The sequence below is a fragment of the Excalfactoria chinensis genome, chromosome 3 (assembly GCF_039878825.1).
Source record: "Excalfactoria chinensis isolate bCotChi1 chromosome 3, bCotChi1.hap2, whole genome shotgun sequence".
NCBI lineage: Eukaryota > Metazoa > Chordata > Aves > Galliformes > Phasianidae > Excalfactoria > Excalfactoria chinensis.
The window spans coordinates 95,497,117-95,520,149 of record NC_092827.1 but is presented as its reverse complement, the minus strand read 5'-3'; the positions used below and the strand labels follow the sequence as shown (position 1 = coordinate 95,520,149).

The following is a 23,033-nucleotide window of genomic DNA, read 5'->3' as shown; positions in this document are numbered from 1 at the left end:
AATTACGTTTATATTAAATGACTAAAGCTCAAGTTCTGTCAGTAGTTTATGTCTTACTACATAGGAACTGAGAATTAATGGAAAAGATTCTTTCAAACAAAGACATGTCAGTGCTGCAAAGATGTCTATTTAAGAAGCTTCAGACATGCGTACCTTTCTGTGCTTCCTTAACTCTCGGAGAGACTGCAGGTTTTTATATTGTGGAGGCTTTCATCAAGCAAGTCTCATTCATAGGTCACTGCGACCCAATTGTGGAGGCTGCGCTGCATAAATGGAACTCTCCAGATAAGCTGTAACATTAATTGCTTACTTCATCAGCATATCTCTGACCGTACAGTTGTTCTCAAGGCACTTTGTTTTGATATTGGTTTTATTAAAATGGATTTCAGAATGGAAAATGCAAAATAGTTTAAAGATTACACACATAAAACACATTGTTCAGTACTGAGAAGAAACCAACAGGCTTTTTGGGCATTGCAGGTATGAATAAAATGTATCTTGCATTTTTTTTTCTTACACTGCCTTTTTCAATTAAAAATAAAACAAAACAAAACAAAAACCAACCACAAACAGCTACCTTGAAAGCAGCTATAAATGGATCAGCGTCCCATGAAGGGATGGTACAGGCCTACAGTGCCCCTTACAATCCCAAAGAGTGCCCATTGGCTCACCTTGCCGCACTCAAGGGATCCAGCCCTGCAAAAGCAATTTTTACTGAACCTTATTAAACCACATTGAGAAATAATTGTTATGAAGGATTCCTTCTGCTCTTGTTTTTCCTCTTTCGTCTTAGAAACAGAACTTAAGCTAAACAAAACTGTTAGAAATTCATATGAAATCTGATCCTTTGGGCCCACCTATCTCGATCAACACAGTCTTAGGAGGGCATTAAACTGGGTTTCTGTCTCCTGTAACCTCAGAAGACATGGTTAATTTTATTTGCCATTGTTCCAACACATTTATAACTATTACTTCATTCTCAATAAGTGGCTGACATCTTCCTAGACTGAGGGGAATCTCTGCCTGTATAGTAGGAGATATGCATTTGTAAGCTCATTTATTTCTGGACACAATTCTACAAGGACACTTAGACGTATACTGCAGTCTCAGTCTTTGTCCTTCAAGAACTAATGAAGATGACGTGTCATCTATGAGGACGAACAGAAAAGCAAAGTGGAAATAGAAATGTTTTCTCATAAAAAAATACGTTTGCATGCTATGTTGAAGTCATTATTCAAATAGTTGAAAGTGATTATCACACTGCCTCAGACACAAATTCATGCAAGCATTTCAGTTCAAGTGATTCAGAGGAACCAGTGAATAAATAGTCCCATCACTGTTTTTTGATGCGTTAGGGTAATGTCCATTTCTTGTGTGGAAATTATGAGCAGATGAGGAAGTCTCTGTTCTGTAAATCTGGGCTTGAATTTCACAGCAACCAAACTTGCTCAACAGAATGAAGAAATCCCTGCGAAAAGTCTTTGTGAAAATGGCATAGAGGAAAGGGTTAGCGCAAGAATTAATGGGGTAAAACAAAACCAGAAGGATCTTGGATTTGGACACCGTGATGAGAGGAACCCTGAGTGAAGCTGATATTGCAAAAAAAGATATTGGTGCCATGCAGAGGAAGTCTGTGAAGATCAATATAGCCATGCGCTTGGCAATTTTGGTGTCACTGTTTGAAGAGATAACATTGGGGTTTCTCACAGTAAAGTAGATGCAGATGTAGCAGATGCAGATGATCACAAAGGCGAGTACATTCAACACTAGAAGAAATATCACATAAGCCTGAGAAAACGGTGTTTCTATGTGCATGGGCAAACAGATGCTGACCTTCATGTAGCTGCTGATGCCAAATATGGGAAGAAGTGCCACTGTGAAAGCAAACATCCAGCCAAAAATCATTACAACCACAGCATGCCGAAGTCGAACCTTGCGGTTAAGTTGCATGGCATAGGTAATGGTGTGCCACCTTTCCAGAGTTATCACAGTCAGTGTGTAGACCGAGAGCTCACTTGCAAAAACAGTAAAAAATCCCGCAGCATTGCATCCTGCCCCAGTTTGCCAGTCTATGGCATAGTTGTAATACTGGCTTTTGGTCTGGATATCCACTGATGCAATAAACAACAGATAGATACCGATGCAGAGATCTGCAAATGCAAGATTGCACATTAGAAAGCGAGGTACAGTGAGTTTGTATTGACTGCTTATTAAAATAATGAGGACAGTGGTGTTCCCAGTGATAGCTAAAATGTTGATAAACCATATCAGAACTCTCAGAACATTGTGTCCCATGATATCTTCACAGGGATTGAAGGCATCAGGTTTGGGTGAGCAAGCCACATTGACGACTTCGTTGCACAAGCCGTAGTCAAATTCGTTCTCTGCAGGGCCAAAACGTGTGCCATAATGGGAAATGTAATCTTCAGCTGCAGATCGTCTGCGTTTCTTTTTGCCAGTCTGCTCATCGAGGTCTTGCTTAGCCTGAGATATGCTACATATTGGGTATAATTCCGTGCTGAAATTGTTAAAAAACAAAACAAACAAAAAAAAAAAACAAACAAAAAAAAACACAGAAAAAACAGAGTTGTAAACTAAGAGACACAGCATGAAGCTCACAACAAACACAGAATCACACTGTTTACGTCAGCAGTTCTGTTCTTCTGGTTAGCTGATTGTAAAGGCTTGCCTGGAACTCAAAAGCAATGGATTGATAGGTCCCTATTTATATAACATTGCATGATACTGTAAATTAATTTCAAACATAAAACATATGGGAATGAAGTCCTGGTGTTTGCCTTACTAACAATCTTGACACAGTTATCCACCTGGACAGAGTAAGAAGCCTCTCTTATTCCAACCCAATTTCTCACATAACCTGTCACTGAGAAGGTGATTCTACATGAGGAAAACACATGATGATGAAGTCCTACATAACACCGGACTCTGAAGAATCAATTTGGTGTGGCCTATAAGGAAAGGAGCCTGTATAACCAAAATCACTCCCCTGTTCATCAGTATTACTCTTGAATTCCCTTTTTTCCTGAAGGTTTTGGCAGTCAATGTGTTGTACTCAAAAGTGAAATTCCTTCAGGGCACAGAACATCAGCAGTGTGTGCCATTCATTTCGAGTATATCTAATATCATATTTGTCACTAGCCATTAAAGCAAATAAATAGCATGAAGTAGGGCTTCCAGTTAATCTCTGAAAGACAGATACCATCACAGATAACAACAGTAGACTTGGCAGAATATTTTGCTTCAACCACATTTCTCAAGGAAAGTGAGGCGAAAGGAAGGAGTGAAGGGAAGCCTTCACTTCCACAACCAACACTGTTAGGATGGTTTGGGGTTTTTTTTAATGTTTTGAGAATTTTCAGTAGGAAAAAGTGGGAAAGTTTCAAGATTTTTTTTTTTCTTTGTCTTTATTATTATTATTATTATTGTTTTAATTCGGTTAGTTTGTGTTTGGCTTTACTTTCTAGAGGATTCATTTGGAACCCATCTTCTCCATGTGTAGACTGAGGGAAGAAACAAATGTTTTGTCTGAGAAGATCAGATCCATCGAGGTAAGAAATAAAGGCCTTAAATAACTGTTTCTCATAGAACATTGAAGTTTTGCTGTTCCAGCAACTTACAGCCATAGGTTTGCATGAAGGTGGATACAAACTTGATTTGAATTATCAAATAAAACAGTTGACAATGTGTTGCAAAGCAAACACAGTTCTGCTCTGCCTACTTTCACTTACTGGTTAGACAGTAAATTTGGTGTCTGTTTTCCAGCATGGGACCACAACTTATTTCCCATCTTGACAGGATAGCTTTCTATTCAAGCTGGTTGGAAATGGTTAAACAATGGGCAATAGGTTAAAAGCTAGTACCCTCTTTGGTAACCTAAATTTACCCTTTTTCTTTGTGCATTTATTCCATCTTCAAAAGAATCCAGTTTCAAAGGAAGAAAGAAAAACTAATGAAAGTCCAGCACCAGAAGGTGAGAAACATTTCATACAAGGTTCTGAGCATCGTCTGCTGTTATTAATATTTTTTATCTTGCCTGTCAACTGAGGCAGAAAGCCGATTTCCTGGGAGGTCAAATATGCACTGTGGAGGTCACAGCTGCAATAACAAGGCATTACGTTCTGTTCCCCTGAGTTCTATTTGGTAAGGATGAGTGAGGGGCCCAGCGTGTTGATCGATATATCAATGGCTCCCTAGCTGAAATGGAGTATGTGCTTCTGAGGAGAAATAACTGGAGAGAAAGTCCCTCAGTTTCGAGTGTAACAAGCACTTGAGGGCATGAAAGCTATTGCAGCTCCTGGTTTTAGTAAATGAAGGAAATGTTTTTATCCAATCGTTTCTGAGCTATGAGTTAAAAATAAGCCATTTCCTAAATTATGGAGACTGCCTAGAGCTAGCTCTATCCCACAGATAAGACAGCTATGTAAGGCCAGTGAAATATTTCTGATTATTATTATTTATTCATTCCTGAATTATTTAACACCCAGAGGTCTCAAACAGAATCAGGCTCCCACAGAGTTCGCTGCTCTCTTTGCTTTGAGGATGGGTAGCAGAGGATCTCCTGGCTTCTTCCTTGCACCGCGAGCACTATGATGGGCAGCTGCGAACTCTCAGAGGAAAGAAAAGTCATCACCTTGTAGTGACCACCCTGAGATATTTGCCTTTTGTGCTCTGGGAGCAAAAATTCAAACACTTTTGGCAAGGGACGGGGCACATATCATAAAACAGTTCATGTATCTGGGCTATTTGTAAGCCAGAGCTGCTGCTTAACTGGTTTTACCCAAGTAAACACCCTGAAAAATAACCCAGAGAAAGGATAACTTAAAGAATAACATTAAAATTGTCACAACGCTCCAACAAAAACAACAGTGTTTGTGTGAGCAGTTATATTTCATGCACTCCATCAGGATCTGGTGACAGCAGGACCTTGTGTGTTAAGAAATGCACTCAGCAGAATAAATAGTCCAGGTCTCGGTTCTGCATTGGGCCCTATCGCAAACCAACCATCCTTACCAAAGAGTGACACCAAGTGAGTAGTGAGCAACTGATGTTATGTTCTTGTGAAAAGAGAGCCAAACATGACCCCCGATGCTGCCATGTTCTTTAAAAATAGCTTTTCAAGTGATACCTCCTCCAAAGAATAATGACCAAGTGCAAGGACAGAGTCATAACAGTGCCATTCTTTCAGGCAGAAGGCGATCTTTATGTCAAGGAAAGCCAAAAGCTTGCTGAAGTTCATAATGGTCTGTGTCAAGTTTAGAGTTTTAACATCCAATCTCTGCCCTGAACTTGAAGGATATTATTTTCCAATCACAGGGGAATGTGAGAGGAGCCCAACATACCTCACTGGACTTGTCCTAAAAAGCAGTTCACTGTTAGGTCAGCATCACAGTATTCCAGTATGACAAACCTGCAGATCAGTATTTATCATACAATCCTTCTGAGAAATGAAAAAATAATAATGAAAGAAAGAATCAAAACTGCCAACACTTTGTTTCATAGGTTTAATACTCCCATTAATATGACAGGGCTGGTGCAGACAGAAGTGATCACTCATGATCCGTTATGGCAATTTACTTATTTTATCTGAGGTTCTCAAGTGCTTCAAAAATCTCAGAAAAAAAGGAAATCTTATGCAAATGGAGCCACATGCCCCGTCCTGGTTCCTCCTGAGATTTCTCATAGGTGCATCAAATGCTGCAGTGATTCTTAGAATTACGCTTCCAGGGGTTATGAAGCATCCTCTGGAATAACAGGAAAAAAGCTGAGATCTCAACCTGTAATGCCACAATATGATGGAAAGTACAGTGATAGTAGTGGGGTAACACAGTGCTATGCTGCAGCAAATGAGAACAAGCCCAAATGCAGCAGCTGTGGATGCAGAAACAAAGGAAAGAAAACTGCTTACCTCTGGAAGGCCTCTGGTAGGCAGAGATCTCCAGTGGCATGACCTCACCTCCACTACCAGCCCTTAAAAGAGATCTGGGAAGGGATGGATCCTGGCTCTGGCCCTTCCAGTCACTCAAATGCATTGCTTGCACTTGAGCTCCCCTGGGCTGGCCGTGCTTTGCCACCAGGTGCTCAATCACTGCTTCAGGCTGTGACACAGCATTTCTGCTACAGAACCTCTATAGGGGAATGGCTGGTTCAGGTGAAGAGGCACAGTAAGTCAGCTCACACTGCTTTTCCCAGCAGAATAAGCAATGCCTACTGTACTAAACCAAGTACAACTCTTGTCACAGAAATACTAGATGCTGTGTGAGTAAACACTGCAGACTATTAATAGCTCTTGAAAAACCTGAGCAGCCTTGGATACACACAGCTCGTCAAGAACGCTGCTTTGAAATGCAAGTGGGTACAGATGCAGTATGTGCAACTAATCTCTGCTGGATTGCATGGGAATACTTTTGGTATCCAAACCGACAGCACCAAACCAACAGGCAGACGTTCATCTCTGGACAGGGGATACTGGTTGCCTACCGAGTTCAGTACATGACACAACTGTACAAATGTAATGATCGTTTTTAATTATGTTTAAAAGCAGTTAACAGGAAAGATCATTGGCTCCAATCATTCTGTATTTATGCGTGATAGTTTTAAAAGAGATATGTCTGGTAAGCATTGAAAACATAGATAAATGCATTCAACTTTGTTCTAACCACACAGCAGAGCACCTACAGATTTGGTTTGAATTTTTATACAGTGATGTTGTCCTGATGATTCCTGCCACAGCCTCGTTGGATGAAAACTTAGCTCATCTCAAAATGTAGGCAACTAGCATTCAGTCATCTTCAGAGCTTGTTCAGATCTACCTGGAATGTGTTATATACAGAAAATGGCTCCTCCAAATGTGTTTATTTAACACCAAATTTCATAACCTTAGCCAAAATATCACAATTTGTTGCTGGTTCTCCCTCGTAGATTTCGGTGTGTGTCTGTTCCCTTTTACACCTATTTTTTTTTTAATATACAAGAGCCTTCCTGCCTCGTTAGCTACAATTAAATGAAATATTATTTGAATTAAATTAATAGAACAAATTGAAATGAAAGAGCCATCTCCATTGCTGAAGTGTAGCTATTCTTTCAGGAGTACTCTTAGCTTTTTAAACCCGAAATTAACATGCATTAACAGGATATATTAAATTTAAGCATAGCTCATTCAGAAAAACAAAAAGGTGATTAAACTCCTTCACAGATTCAGTTTTATTAACTCCACAAAAGTGAATCTTAATATATTTCCCCACTATTTTAACAGTCTTTCAGCCATGTAGGGTACTTTTCTGAGACAATTTACTGGGGGCATTCTGGAGCTCAGCTGCCCTCCTGTAGAAACAATACATTCAGCGAAGACCAGAAAACGTGTGAGCCATTAAGAAGATGTATTTTAAGAAGGCCTGTTTTTCAGTGTGGGGAACAAATGAGATTTGATAGGCCAGCTCAAGGAAACCTATATAGTTCTGCTACATATTCATAGCATGAGTATTTTTTAATCACTGAAACTGTTTTCTAGAAAGTTCCATATAGGACACCAGTTGCCTTACACTGATTTTATTGTTTTAAATTTCATTCATTTATTGTCAGCTTGTGACTACAGCCTCTGGGATTTCACCAACCTGAGCTCATTGGCAAACCAAGTTCTTGTGCCTGAAGAAGCCTATAGAAGTATGTGGAAGTATCAACTGGTGGTGAACTCCTGCAGTAAGAAGTTCAGAACTGTGGATCGAAAATAGTCATTCAGGGATGGATTCTGCCAAATATTTTTCTTACCACTGTAGTGTCCAACATCAGACTTGCACTTTTTCCATATGGTTTTACAAATATATGTAGGTGATATGTAGGATATATGTTGTGCCTATCAGCACAAGCGGGATCAAACATCTTTAATTGCCTGGTAACAATATGCTGCTGAAACTAAAATGAATGGCTATCTTAAGTATTTAAATGAAACTCACTAATAGATAATGTTTTTTCTACATAGCTTTACTTTTCTTTGAAGTTTTAGGCAGCTTCTGAAAACAACATCTTGAGCTGTAACGCTGATCCACAGTGTGTTTCTTTCTGCCATGGCAAATTCCAAAGACATTCTGGAAAAGAGCTTCATATAATAACATGGGTTTCCATAGGTATAGTGCCTCAAGTTTTCCAGTGGTGCGGATTCAGGAGGTTCACAGAATCTTATGTGGAAGGGATCTCTGGAGATCACTAAATAGTTAATGCGTACATTTAAAGCCTATCTGAATAGGTGAAAATACTCAAAGGAAATCATTAATACCCGATTTCTCAGCACATCTTTGCTGGTGGCAAATTAAAACAAGCCCTGGAAATTACTTTGGGTAAACCAGAGCAGGGTCATATTGGGAACTGGGAAAATTAATTTACCATGAGGGTAGTCAGACACTGCAACAGGCTTCATAGTGAGGTGATTGATGTCCCATACTTCTTCGTGTTCTAAAAGCATCTGGAAAATGCCCTCATTAATGTACTGTAGCTTTTGTTTAGCCCTGAAGTGCTCAGGCAGTTGGACCTAATGATCTTTGCAGGTCCCTTCCAACCAAACTGGTCTGTTCTGTTCTATTAATTCATTTTATTTGTTTCCAACTTCAGGGTGGCTTTCTGAGCGTTAAGACCAGTCCTGTTACCTCCTGAACTGATGGCCAAGTATTGACCTGCTTCTCTGGAAACACAGATTTCCTTCCAGTTACCTCCTGGAAAATAATCAACATTTTTCTGCTGGGTATCTTCAGCGTGGTGGCTCCAGGCTGGTGCAGAAGAGCAGGTCCCATTGAGAGATGACCCAACGACGCATGCAGGCTGGAGTCTCATCTGGAGAAAGCACTGATACCAATACATCTACTAAAATTTATTACCTACCTGGAATGGAGAGGCAGCGCACTGTGCAGCATGTGTAAGCACGAATGCATTATGCATTTATTTATTTCTATTCGTGTACTTTCATAGCCAGTTTGTTTGCTACCGACTGCAGAGAAACATCAAAAATTAAAACAAATGAAATCACTTACTTTTGTCTTTTCCAGTTTGTAAATGCACAGCAATGGCTAGGATAGGTGAAGTTTGCCTCAATCAAAGATCTAAATTTGCTTAAATCAGGAAGTTTTTTTAACTTGTATGTAGACCTCGCCCTTAGCTTCTTAATGAATTCTAATCCATGACTTGGCAGGAAGCTGATTCTTGTCCTTGAAATATCCCTTTAAGAAAACATATGAAAATCCTGGTAAAAAGCAAATTTACTTCAGGTACATAGTGGAGATGTGTTATAGATTGCCCCACTCATTACCAGAGTAGTGATTAAAAAGAGATCAACTGGAAATATATGCTGAAAACAGAATCCAGGAATAAATAAGTATGTGTTCCTCAAGGAAATCTGAACAATTATTCACTGTAAACAGCAATTAAGAGATGTTATTTTGATTTGGGAAAAAGATCTCCGTACCCTCTGGGTGAGGATTAGCAGTGACATGAAATACTAGTTCCATATGATTCTAAATTTAGTAAATACTGAAATAAATGCAAAACTCATTCAAGAACACTGGAAGTTCGTGATGTTCCTCATGAACATCTCATCGTGCCAAAGCCACATGGAAGAGGCAACAAACACAAAGAGAACCCCGCGGGGGTTACAGATATGAGGAGAGGTTGGGGATTTCAGATTTTGTACTCATTAGGAAGGAAAAGAGATTAAAGGGAGAGAAAGGTGATACAGTTCAAACTGTGAGGAACAAAAACATCGGAATATTTCCAGAGGTTTAAAAACAAAGAGAGTATCGACTGAAGCAGAGGAAGGGGTAAGATTACAGGAGGTTAGGAGAGATGTATTTATGTGGAAGGCAATTACTTTGTGAGACAGGCTATCAAAGGCAGCTACAGATGTATTACAGAGAGCATTAGTGAAGCTTACAGGAGGAAAACCATTGTGCAAACACTAAATTGAGACTAGTGTCACACATGTAGGGGAAGGGAAAAAGGACCAATGGTGCTCCACCTTCAAGGAATCTGTCCTCGTGGCATAATATCCGGGGCAAAACATCCCCATACTTCCTTGGCTGGGGACAAACTGTGACAAACCAGCTTTTGACAACAGGAGAGGACATTTCTGTCTTCTAGACCAAAGCAGAATGGACTACATAAAATCACCCTGTCCTCCCCTAGCTTCCGTGCTCTTACTGGACAAGAGTGATGCAGGATGCAGTGTTTGCTCAGGTTGATCTGCTCTTCGTTCTCTTACAAAAGAAAATAATTTATCCTAATAAAGGAACTGACAACATTTGTCATTTTCTCCATGCCCACCCCTCCAAGATACATCCATCTCTAACAGTGCAACGTCAGGAAAACATGTTATTTTATCCCTATTACACAATATCGCAACAGGCACAAAGTGTTTTTATTATCATATTAATATAGGAGAGTCGTCCTGTGTGAAGGGAAAATCGGATTTCAGCAGCACTCTGTGAAGTTCAGACACTTGCCATGCACCATATGCCCATTTGCAGCTCCATTCCCTTCTCTCCAAAACAAAATTAATACAGGAATGCACAGTCTGCAGCACAGGGTGGCCCCAGCTAACAAATCCACACTCAGCTAATGCAACAGTTACTGACTGTGAGCAAGGAGGGTCTTTGTCTCCATACTGTGCCCACAGCTGGAAATTTTGGAGGTGAATCCCACACTGCTGCCCTGCTCCAGGGTTGTAGCTTCAACCAGAAGTACAAAATGGACTGGTGGAGGCAGAAATGTTTTGAACTTCCTCTGGTCAGGCTGAGAGAACCCAAGGTTTGGTCCTGGTGTACACATGGGACTGACCTGTGTCTCACAGGAGCAGCTGAAGAGAAATTTTGGACTTTTTTTCCAGCTTAGACACCTAAAGTAGCAATTAGGTAGCAATGAACAACTGCAGTTGTTTCAAGGACTGATTATTGTGCTCAGTTGCCTGCCCTGAAAACTGTCAGCTAGAGTAGATCTTAATGACTCATCAATTGAACAGCAGTTTTCCACCTACCTTCCCAGGCAACATCACTCATGGAATCATTAAGAGTCTATAGAAGTTCACAAGGGTTCATATTTCAACCAAGAGCATGAGAAATGTTTTCTTTGTCTCACTAGCTAGAAATCATCAGTGCCCCAAATGGTTAATATATGGGGTGGAAGCAATAAATAAATAGGAGTACATCTGGACTTAAGAAAATATTACCGGATCCGTCTCTCTGTGCATCTTAAAACAATGCTGAATATTTACCCATGAAAATATGCTCTTCTCTTAAAAATTCTTTGTGTGTGTGTGTGTGCGCGCTCATTATTGCATATAAACCACAGTGAGTTGGGGAAGGGGCTCTGTAAACTACTGCAGGGTTTGCTGGGATGTCTGTTAGAGAAAATTATTGATATACCATCAAGAGACTCCCCCAGACAGGAAACACAGACACTGTGCAGGTAGTTTAGTAGTTTTATCCACCGAGACATCATGGAGCAGAATTCAGTGCAGGGGTTCTTTGGGATGATCCTCCCTAGTTACAGGATTGGTAAATTAAATATGGAAGATGAACAAGAAGATAAAATAGCGGTGGGAAATCAAACCAGAAAGCATTGGTGATGGGAATACATGGTGTATTATTAATGCTTGTCTGCTAGTCATCAGACTTGACAGAGGCTGGTGTGGGAAACAGCAAAATGAATCTGACTTCTCTTCCAACGTCTTCCTCTTCCTTCTGGGAATCTGTTTTGAATTACTCAGAACACTGACCAGATGACAGTCAGTTTAGGTTTGAAAGGAATGTAGTAGAATAGCAAGGCATGGCTGGCAGAGCAGAAGCCAGAGATGGGAGACCAATAGTGAGACCAGATTTTCCAGCAGCTGTATCTGAAGTGCCCTCAGGGTCTCAGCTGTCCTCTTGAGGATCTTCTGGAGGTCTCTTGTGGTCCACATCTGTGGGTTTCCTGTTGTAGTGAAATTGCAAGGACAGCAAAGACCATGGCCGTACCTTGCACTGCTTCTGAGGCAGGACACAGCCAGAGAGCTCAGCCCAGAATGGATAATCATTGATCAGATGAAATATATTGATAAAGAGGGGGATGCTGAGAGACTCCCTGTAGCTTCCTGCAATTTGCTGGCACCTCCAGCATGATCTTAGTGCTTAAAGGAGGCAGAGGTTCCTAGGGACTCCAGTAAAAGTTCATGTAAGTCCCCAAAGCTGTGGGAGCACAAGAAGAAGATTAAATGAAATAACGTGAATGGAAATTGAAGCTACAAAATTCCAAGTTGGAAATAAAGCATATTTCTGTATAGAAGGAACGTGTATATGTGTGGGAGTAATTAGCCATTTGATTTCCTTGCTTACTGTCAGCACTGAACTCCTTTAACTCAAAGCTTGATGCCTTTCCAAAAGTGAGATTCTAATTCAGCCAAAAGAAGAATTGATTGCTGAGACTGTGCAGCCTGCATAAAGCTGACTAAGTTAGGTGCTTCCTGACATTACTATCTGTGTTTGCCATTCTTCCGTGCTGCTTAAGTATTCTGAAATATAAGATAGGGATTGGTATTAATTGACCACAGAGCACTGGTTCAGGAAGAACAAGAGTTAAAACATCCTGATGTTCAGCCTAATAAAACATGGCAGCCTGCAGCACAAATTCGATTTCAACAGCACTATTTCTGCAGCAAAGATATGAGTATGGGTCAATCATTTCCTCAGCATTCCAGGTGTAAGCCACAGTGACAGATGAGTAAGAAGGCTTTGCTTTCTTGATCTCAGTCGGGATGAAAAGGTAATTTCCCATCCATAGAACAGTGGATAGAGCGGTAATGGAAGTGCAAACTTCTTACACAAGTAACTCAGTGTTAGAAGTTGAACTATCAAATGAATCTGAGCTACAGCCATCTCAATTTTATGAACCTTTTGAATCACTACAACTTGCAAAGAAAATGCATTTACTTTTTGCTACAGGAAATGATGCTTTTCCAAAGAAACATCAATGACGTTACTGAAAAGATGCTCCAACGGCAGTCTTTTCCAAAGGAGAAAGGCACTGAGGGAGTGACAGAAGAGGAACAGAATACAGTGACACATTTTTGTGTCATAGATGCACTGACCATCACTACATGGAAAAATGCCTTCAGAAGGTTAACCAGTCATTTTTCTCCCTCCTTTTTTAGATTTTTAACCACTTTAATCTCTGTGTAACATCTTCCAGCAGCTCCCACTTACCCATTTTCACCTTTTCTGACTGACACCTAGCACCCTCTGGCTGTCTAGGACAGATGGGAAGAAAGAAGGGATGTGATGAAGTTGTGATCTGTGACACAAGAAAAGCACACCCATCTTTGTTGAAGCTCTTACATTCTGTAGCTTGTGCTCACAGACACAAGCAGTTGTGCTCTCTCACAGGTGTTTTACAGCATAGCAAAGTGTAGTGTGAAGTGCTGAGATCCATGAGCATCCTACTGCTGAGATCATGCTCTTCAGCCTGCCAGCCAACATGAGAGCTGTATCTCAACTGTGTGAGATATACACATCCCTCTAGGGCAGGGATTTTCTCTTTGGAACTAAGCTTCAGAGATGCAGGGCAGATCTTCACTATTTGTATACAGTTTAAGGGTGAGCTATTCAGATGTAAACACTGAGAACCCAACTACTTATTCTTGATTCTGCCCCAAATAAAAAACAAACTGTATTTTCTCTGCAAAAAGAATTAAGCAGAGCTAGTCTCCTACTTAATCAACTTTAGAGTCTACTCAACTGTGGAGAGGAATCTGGATTTAAATCCCCGGATGTAAATAATCTAAAAGCCCTGAGGACAAAGTGAAAACATGGATCTAGATATGGCTGATGTTCTGATATGGCTTCTACTTTTCTACACTTCCAGTTTTGAACTGCAAGATTTGGGAGATGTTGAAATCTACATTGTCATTCACATGTTCTTCTTCAGTCTTTTCCGTGGGCTTACTAACAAGCAAAGACAAATCTGAATATTACTTACAAAACAACAGGCCCGATGGCTCCTTGGAAGACTTCATCCGGTAATTTTTCTAAGTTGTGATTGTCACTTAGATTTCTGGAAAACACAATATGGATTCTAAAATAATCAGAGATTAAGAAAAGCTGCTGTGTCTCCTAATAGCTGCTTTTCAGAATAGTAAACAACAAAAAATAGTTACAGCTCATCCAGGCAGGTTCCGTTAAATGCATGATTCTTGATCTCCTGAATCCCGTTTTTATTTAGCCGTCTGCAACAAAGAAAAAAAAAAGTGTTCTGATACAGCTTCATGTGCAAATAAAACCACTGAGAAGGATCTCAAGCGAGAAGTTATTCAATGAGCATCTACATCACCAGATTTCTAAGAATCTCAGCTGGTAAGATCCCAGTAGTTAGAGGTAGGACTTGCAGAGTGCAGATATGAAAAGGGCAAACCAGCATTACCATCAGAGATGAGTTAGAGTAAGTTTTTGAGGGTGGAACTGATGAAGTCATTAATGCTGCTCATCTGCCCTGGGAAGCCAAAGGGAGCCAGCAAGGCTGCATCAGGTAAACTCCATCACAAGTGAGACCTTTCCTACTGTTGCTGCTCCTTATATATGTACTTCTCTTTTCCTGAGATGCTTTTGGAAGAGCTTAACCTTTGCCAATTATTATTTGAAACAAAATAAAACAGGCTCAAGAAGGAAAAAAAGGACGTGGCTGGTGCCAAACTGCCTGGGAAGCAGACAGTTCTCCTCACACCAGCTGCCTCTTCCGATGACATCAACCCTGCTCCACATCTCCCCAGGCTCCTTCCTCTGAGAGGAGGCACAGGTAGAGAATAGTAGGTCTTCCTGCCAAGTTTCTGCTGTAGTGCATTAACTAATGAATGTCTAACGTCCTTCCATCTCTTCCCTTTGTGGTCCTGAAAATTTACATTCGGTTCAGTTATGCCTATCATCTTTATGATGTAATCTTTCATCTCCTCGTGGAACTCATGCTCTCTCCAAGAGGACACAACAAGTCTGATTGGTGGCAAAATTGGCTTGATTTAGTGACACTGTCATGTAAGTGACTCACTTATCTGAGGTCTAAGGTGGTGAGCTCAGGTCACTATGAAAATCAGTCATGGATCTGGATGAGGTATTACCCTTTTGACCATGGAAGGCTGATGCGCATAATTCCATGCTTACAGTGTGTGTCAGATCACATCAGGAAAACTGCCATCATCCCCTTTGCTTGCAATAGCACTATTAGATGTGAGTGATCAGGCACACGGTAGAGCTACGTCCCTGCTTATGGCATTTAAAATATTTATTACATTAAATTGATCATATCCGTTCAAAGCTACTAGGCTGATGTATATGCTTTAAATCACAGTATTAGCTCATACTGCTTTCTCTCACTGAACAAGATGCTAATTCAGTGAGATACTGAAGTCATACATTCCGAGTTACTGTTGTCATACAGGGTGGACTGTACACTCATGTCACCTGGCAAATTGCCTTCAGGTAGTAAAGAGAGCAAGCAACATTTTGCCTAGATCCCAAGGCTTTGTTATACCTCCTTCTCACTTGTTACCTGGACAAGACTCTACTGAGACACATTCTCCCTTCACTTCTACCAGCACCCTTGCTGTTTCCCCAGAATAATCTGGAAGTCTTATGATAGTAACAAGTGACACAAAGGCACAAATCAGAGACTGGACATGTGGGCTTTTTACTCACCGTTTCCTGGCTGTAGTGGTATGTTTGAGACCCACTTAAAATTCACCTCCTTGGTGTTGATCCATGCATAAAGCAATCTTAGATGCAATCCAAATTACTGGCTTACACAAGCTGGGAGCCTGTCACAGTAAGCCTGCTAAAATTGGCTCTCCTTAGACTGTGGGGGCTCATTGTGCCTTGGAAGTCTTGAATGCTCGACTGCTATAAGGAGGGCAAATCACACTAAAAACCTGGCATACACCTCTCATCCCGTAGTGGTATTATGGAAATAAATAAGATATGTGCTGTGCAGAACTCTGACAAAACCACGTCCCATCTGAGCAGCGAATACTATAATTATAGGAGGAAAGATAAATAAGTACATTTGGGGTATCATTACTTGAATACATTTGAGATAGCTGCATGAATATCTCATGTACGTGTGTGTATATGTTTAAAACTTAAGGGAACTTGGCACAGACAGGTTGTGGATAACTTATGGAGAAAAAGGAGAGAGAACAGCCAGGTGATTTGTTACTGTCCCCTCTTCAAGTATGGATGGTTTGACTCTGCTCCCACCAAAATCAGTGTGAACCAAATCAAACAGTCCTTAATTGCCTGCTGTGTGATGAGAGGTTACCTGCACACACAGTGGGAGATTCTTCCAGCCTGGCCACTGGCTGGATGGAATGAAGGGAGCTTGTTAGTAAGCACACAGTACGGTTTGATATGCCAACAGAAGAAGCCAGGTAGTCCATTAAAAAACACAACTGTTTGTCTCAAACAAGGAGTCATCTAACCACACAGCATGGAACTGCATGGTGAACCAGCCTGTATCAATGCATTAACATTGTGTACAAATATACTGTATTTTCAAAACATCTACATCTATTTTGCCGAGGTAACAAATGCCTTTGAATGATGTGTCTGACTGTAAATATTTATGAGTCACACCATCCCTCTGAATACAATTTGTATCACATGAACTGTTGCTGTAGGTGGAATACATTTAACCTTGGCATTAGTAATTACAAAATTTACTCTACCCAGGGGTTTTAAAATAAGGAGCAGAGTTAGAATACAACAACAACAACAACAACATACATTACTGTTTCATGGCAGCAAAACAGAATGCAAAGATTGCAGGAGTAGGGGTGAAGTCTAAAACTTCCAACTGAATTTGGAAGCCTGTAGAACAGAGCCCATCCCACAGCATCCTCAGCTCAGGTTTGGAGAAGAAATGAGCTGGTGAGAACAATTGAATTTGCTAAGTCTTACTCACAGAATCACACTTTCAGAACTCAGGCCCATGAATGTGTTCCTTTCAATTGTACGAATATGGATATTGTCTTGAACATCTCTGGAAAATAAAATACAATGGAAACAACAACGTTTTTTTACACTTCTGTGAGCCTTTCAATATATTACAATACTTCAAATGCTGCTTTTTGTTATATTCAGTCTGAGGAACTCTTTAATGCAAAGGTTGACAACATAAGCTTTTAAGACATTTGACCACCTGCAGAGAGCAAACTTTCCTGCTAAAAAAAGGTAAGAGCCAAACATTTCCAAACTCTTGTTTGGCACAACCCTGATGTAGATGAAACTGACCATCCATAAAATCCATTATCCACTAAATACAAGTTGTGTGACTGGGAGGCGACCGCTTCTTTCAACCTCCCAGCCAGAAGATGGAAGGACCTTTTTTGGTCTGATTCAGCAAAAGGACCTGAAAAAACAAGAAAAAAATCCCCCACCAATGTCACTGAGGTTCCTTATAAGCATGGTATGTGCTTCAGAACTTGAGACTCAGGACCCCTGTCAGTTCAGTTTGTTGATATGACGAATATGCATTTCAGTCTTTCAGCAGTTTTGACTGCTACACAGAAAGAACGGCAGATATACATTCTGTTGCTCGCTCAAAATAGACCTCAAAGAAGTTAAACAGCATTACTCATAATTTAGTCTGGGGATATGGTTGTTTTCATGCTCTTTCTGTTGGGAAGCATGGAACAAAATTAATTATCTGCAAAGCCTGAAGTTAAATGAGGTTCCAAAATTATCTCATACCATGAGTTAAATATGGCCACAGCACCGTATTAACTGACACGTCCACCCTTCTTCACACTGAGATCAGAAGAGAGAGAAATAGGGAGGGAGTGTGGCACCAATAGCAGTGAAAGTTTCCCAATGCAAAAGGGAAACAGGACCTCATAAATCTCAATAACTCACCAAGATCTATCTTTGGGATTTAAACACGAGTACAACTGGAGTCAGCAAGAATTTTCTCACTGAGCTTCAGCGTGGCCAGGGTTTGAACCGAGGTCTATCTTGTGTCAAGGCCTTACAAAAAGTGAGGCATTTCACCTAAAAGAAATATCTCCTGTTCAGTGGGACACAGCAATTCAAGTCCAGTTAGGGCTGATGATAATGGTAAGCAGGGGGAAGGTTCTGTGGCTCCACAGCTGTTGCATTTGCTTGAGGGCTTCATGGAGCCCTGAAGTGCAGTTCTCAAAATTATTCATCAAGCGTACAAGATAAATGTGTTTTGTACATTATCCATGTCTACAATATTTGTAAGACAATGGCAGGATTAGTCTTCCTGCAGATTGAAATCTTATAATCAGGGATTTGAAGATTCACAAGTTTTTCTGCATGCTATTAATATACCTCATCAAAAAGAAGAAATAGTCACTTAATTCCCGTTTTTATTTATTTCTTTTGATTTTGATACAGTTCTACTTAGAATTGATTGGAAAAAAAATATTTGTTAAGATCTTTTCCATGAAAAAAACCTCTTTTTTTCTTAATGTGCTTTTTTTTCTTCCCCCTCCCCCCCCCAAGAAAAAGAGATGTGATTTTCCTGGGAAAACAAACACACAAACCAGCTTTCTCACAAGGCTTTAGATATTTTTCCTCCTATTGGCACTGAACTTTTTCACAGAAGAATATATTACACTCCTTGGGCATTTTCACAACCAATGAATTAACTGAGCATGACAGAGGTATTTCCCAGTGATTTTTGTTCTCTTTGTCAACCACTAAAAACAGCACAAAGTTCAGCAACTCTTTCTATGCAGACCAGAGAACGGTCACCAGGTGGCAACAAATTCCTGCACCCACCAGCCTGGTTTGAAACTCAGCTGGTGAAACAGAGCTGGAAGGCTGTTATCAGCCCCTTGGGACAGGTACCTGTGCACTCATAGCATCGTTAATGGAAGAGTAGTTGACATAATACAAACTACAGTGCTTTGTAGAAAGGAGTCCCAGAGAATAGAGACCCTTTAGGCTACATTACCATCAATGCCTACAAAACTGCAACCAACAATGCTATCACAAAGCTAATAAGCAAGCACAATGCAAATTCTAACTCAAAAGATTTGTTAGAACAGCAAGACATTCGTAAGGAGCTTATAAAATCATTAAAACTTACAGCAAAACCTTCTGGAAGGAGTGCACCTTATGGACAACAGGTAAAAACCTAAGGCCTGTATTTGATATTAACCTAAGGACAAGAGGAGAAATCAAGGTGATTAGTTCTGTTCCAGGAATGAAGCTATGACTAATAAACTAAAAAGCACATTGAATTTAACATGGAAGCTGCAAAAAAACTGATGTTAGCCACATACATGGTGTTTGTCCAGAGGAAACTTGGCCCCCGAATGTAAAAAGGTTCCTGTTAGAAGCAACGGCTGAGTTCTCCCCCACACAAGTCAAGGGAAAAACCACATCTGGGATAATTATATGTTAGGGGAGCACAGCTGATGGTGCTGAATGGTGATGAAAAGCACCGCCTGGGACTGGGAAAAAAGTAACAACACTCATTTTATGTTTATTATTAACCTGGATTATTTCAGAAGAGCTTCAAACTTTCAGGTTTTATGAGCTGAAATGAAACAGACAAATATGACAACCACATCCAGAAGGACCAAAAAAGACCGTGAAATACTCATTTACTTGCATAAGCACTCATCTGAGCTCTCTGAGGTGGTATCTGGATATCCTCAGAGATTCACACTGAAAAGCCAACTGGTTATCCACCTCGTAACAAAAAGCATTGCATTATACATAGGAAAAATAGTATATAAAGAAGTGTGGTGAATATTCATGAAGCCAACTTGGAAACGTTGCTGAAATGTCAGTAACTGTTTTATCCCGGGAGTCAGAGTGGCCTGACATTGCATTAGCTTAAAAATCACAGCTGTCACTTTTGACCAAGAAAGCTCTAAAAAAAATGCCTTTGGAAAACTATTACATATGGTTAAATAGAAAGCATGATTAATGAAACAGGTGGATTTCACAAGGCCGCAATTATGTAAAGTACTTCTGCGCTTGTGAAAGGAGTTAGCCAAAGAAGTTCAAACCAATAGGCGAGCCTGCAAATCCACACTTATAGTATCGTAAAGTACACTCTCTAAACGTCGGACAAGTACTGGGCTTTGTCTGGAAGCTGCCTTTCATTTTAAGTAAGTCATATACTATAATTCACGCAATTCTTTTCAAGAGCTACTTGTTAAATACAAATTATGGCATGCCTTTGCTTTAATAGGAAAATGAAGACAAGAACAGCTGCCAAATAGTGAGTGGCTATTGCAGGACCGAGGAGAAGACATGAAAAGCTTTCATATCCATTTTACTCTCCCAAGTAAATCTTGATCCTTTTGTTCCTGTAAGGAAGGATGATGGTACTTAAACATGTTCTGTTCAGGCAATGCTCCCAGTGGCAATTTATTCCAAACATCATAAAATTCTACACTGGTTAGCACAGCTTTTGCCATATATGTATGAATAAACAAGTTAGGTGATGCCACAGTCCTATCTTCCCAGTAATACCAAGGTGCTCAGGGTTTGGTTTACACTGGTGGGATGAAGAGCAAAGTGTTCTGACAAATCATAGAACATTCTGGACTGAAACAGATCTCCAGGTACGAGGTACTGAGTGCACAGAGGCACAGAACAGTGGTTAGGAGCAGGAGAGGATGTTCTTTTAATTAATTGCACAGAAAGAACCGAAAAAACATGCAGCTAGTCTGTGGCCTAGATCTCTCTTTTTATTCCACCAGCAAATCTCCAGAGGCCTTCAAGTGGATAATCTCGTTAGAATGTAGATAATCCAATTTACTGAATAACTTTACCGCAGCACAGTTTTGTCAATATCTTTATCATATAACGTACACATCCTTAGTAGCCTCGCTTTAAACAAATGTCCTCTTTAATATGAGCTTAAACTGAGTTCCCCTTTGCTATATCTAAACAGCTCAGTAAGAACGTGTGCTTCAAATCGCTGATGGCTGCTTTCCAAAGCATTAATTGTCTTTCTGAGAAGGCTTACTGGAGTCAGCATGTAAAAAAAAAACACTGCACTGTGATCACCAGAGAACAAAAAGTCTTTCAGAAGTGAATTCCTGGAAGATTCTGGCTGCTTTATTTCCAGATATAGCAACTTCCCTGCTCTTTTAAAACCAAGTTGGTAGGAGCTACTCTGACAAAAGCTGGAGCTTAGTTCATTCAGCTCATTGACTTACTGTGGATGTTTGCTAAATTGCCAACACAAGGTAAGCAATGAATTAGTGCATCACCTAGGAAGCATTATTTATGTGTCCCTTAATCATGCTAGTGGCTTTGTGCTGCACGTGGACTACAGCAAGAGAGCCCTCTGACACATGGGAGTGGGTCTTGTAGGCTAAATGGAGCCTATAATCCATGAAGCAGAGTGTAATCCATAGCAGTCACTGCTGAAGAGGGGTCTTTAACCAGAAGGCTCTCATGCAAAAGGAAGGAGTGGAATGTCACTTCTTTTTCGTGCAAATCTACCTCTGAGAAAAGGATTCGTGGTTGATTGCAGACAACGTGGACATCTCTGCTAGGCATGCCTAGCTGAGTCAGCAACAAATACAGTTTGGATTTAGGAAGCACGCCAGGCATCTGTGTGCCAAGATCTCCAACAAACAACGCAGCAGGTAGAAACAGCTACAAGCCTTTGGAGCTGGGCTGCCTCCTCCACACTACAAAATACGTTGAGGATCAAATAGGCCTCATGGCCTCCATTTTGCTTCCCACCAGCAAGCGAACTTCATGCCCTAAAAATTCATCTGAAAAAAGCTTACATTTAAATCTTTCTATTTTAAGATGCGATCTCTTAATGCAGGACATTGATGTATTCACTGTAAAAAAGAACCAAAAAAGACATAGATTACTTTTTGGCAAGAAAATAGGTTTGAAAAGTCATCGCTGCATTATTAAAGAGACAATGCCACAGCTCTCCCTAGCGAGAGCCAGACAAATAATCTTGTACTGATGAAAAGGTCAGCAAGTTACCATTTTGAAGCAGTCTGTCTCTTTGGTGTGTATCCAAGAAGACCAATTAACAACCCTCTTCACAGCTTCTAAATGACTGGCAAAGAAGTTTAGTTTGCATTTTTCTAGAAGGCTTAGGAGATCTCAACATTGTCTTGAAGTATTTTTCTCTCCGTAGCATTTTTGCTATACCGGTAATGATGATTCAAGAGTCGAAGGGAATGGGACAAGTGGAGAATGCATTTGTACTCAGGTTGGCACAGATAAAAGCGTATTAATGTTCAACAGCCAGTGGCTGTAATGAGACCATAAAGGTGAGGAGAGGACTGACAGCATTGGCCAGATCTTCTTGCCTGCCCATAAATATGATCTAGTGGCTATGCAAGCATTTTTGAAGCAGCACAGAGAGAGCCCTGCAAGCAACAACCGAAAAGGTCGTTAAACTCATGGGCATGATGTCTGGCCTCTATCTCAGGCATTAACACTGAATAATTTGTATCAACTACTTTTTTTTTTCTTTTTTCCCCAAACTGCCAGTAAATAATTCTTTCTTTTTTCTGCAGCATTTTCTGAACTGCATTTTAACAGTTCTATCATCGTTGTGGCACTGTCACGAGGAATGAAACCACACATCTCATCTCATATGCTGCCACTGAGGCTGGAAACTTCAGAAGGAACAACAGGAAGCTCAGCAGTGGGCACAGATCTGAGACCCCTGCTTTAGTGACTGTACATAGAGATGATGTAAGTACGACATAACTCAGCATCAAACCCAGTTCACTGGAAGACTCCTACAGGGACGTCACGTTCTGCTCCAGTAATGCAGGCAGGATTATCTGAAAAGGGAACATGCCCTGTATCTCAGGGCAGGCAAAGGAATGTAGGAGTCACTTCTTCAGAAATGACTTCCCAGTGCTCAGTCTGTTATCAGTCACTGGTCTAGCTGTAGGCACCCCTAAGCAGTTGCTCCTTAGAGTAACAAACAAGAGGTATAGCTCTTTCGAGACCCATCTGCATGGCTGGTGTGGATAATACAGCACAGGA

At 40.5% G+C, this 23,033-nt stretch overlaps 1 protein-coding gene across 7 annotated transcripts in view; it reads right to left on the bottom strand.

Annotated features, from left to right (window-relative positions):
• Window positions 1-515: 515 nt before the first annotated feature.
• The window catches only part of FSHR (follicle stimulating hormone receptor), a 129,166-nt gene continuing 106,648 nt past the window's right edge, over window positions 516-23,033 (bottom strand). For 5 of the 7 annotated variants that reach the window (XM_072333138.1, XM_072333137.1, XM_072333134.1 and 2 more), the window contains 6 exons: window positions 19,126-19,197; window positions 16,975-17,052; window positions 14,186-14,254; window positions 14,008-14,082; window positions 9,039-9,224; window positions 516-2,518 (listed from right to left, as the gene is read on the bottom strand). In XM_072333138.1, coding sequence (XP_072189239.1) covers window positions 1,291-2,518; window positions 9,039-9,224; window positions 14,008-14,082; window positions 14,186-14,254; window positions 16,975-17,052; window positions 19,126-19,197 — 1,708 coding nt within the window. In that variant the 3' untranslated portion in view covers window positions 516-1,290. Of the gene's footprint in view, window positions 2,519-9,038; window positions 9,225-14,007; window positions 14,083-14,185; window positions 14,255-16,974; window positions 17,053-19,125; window positions 19,198-19,321; window positions 19,397-23,033 lie in introns of those variants that run through there. The other 2 variants (XM_072333140.1, XM_072333136.1) reach the window with 2 other exon arrangements.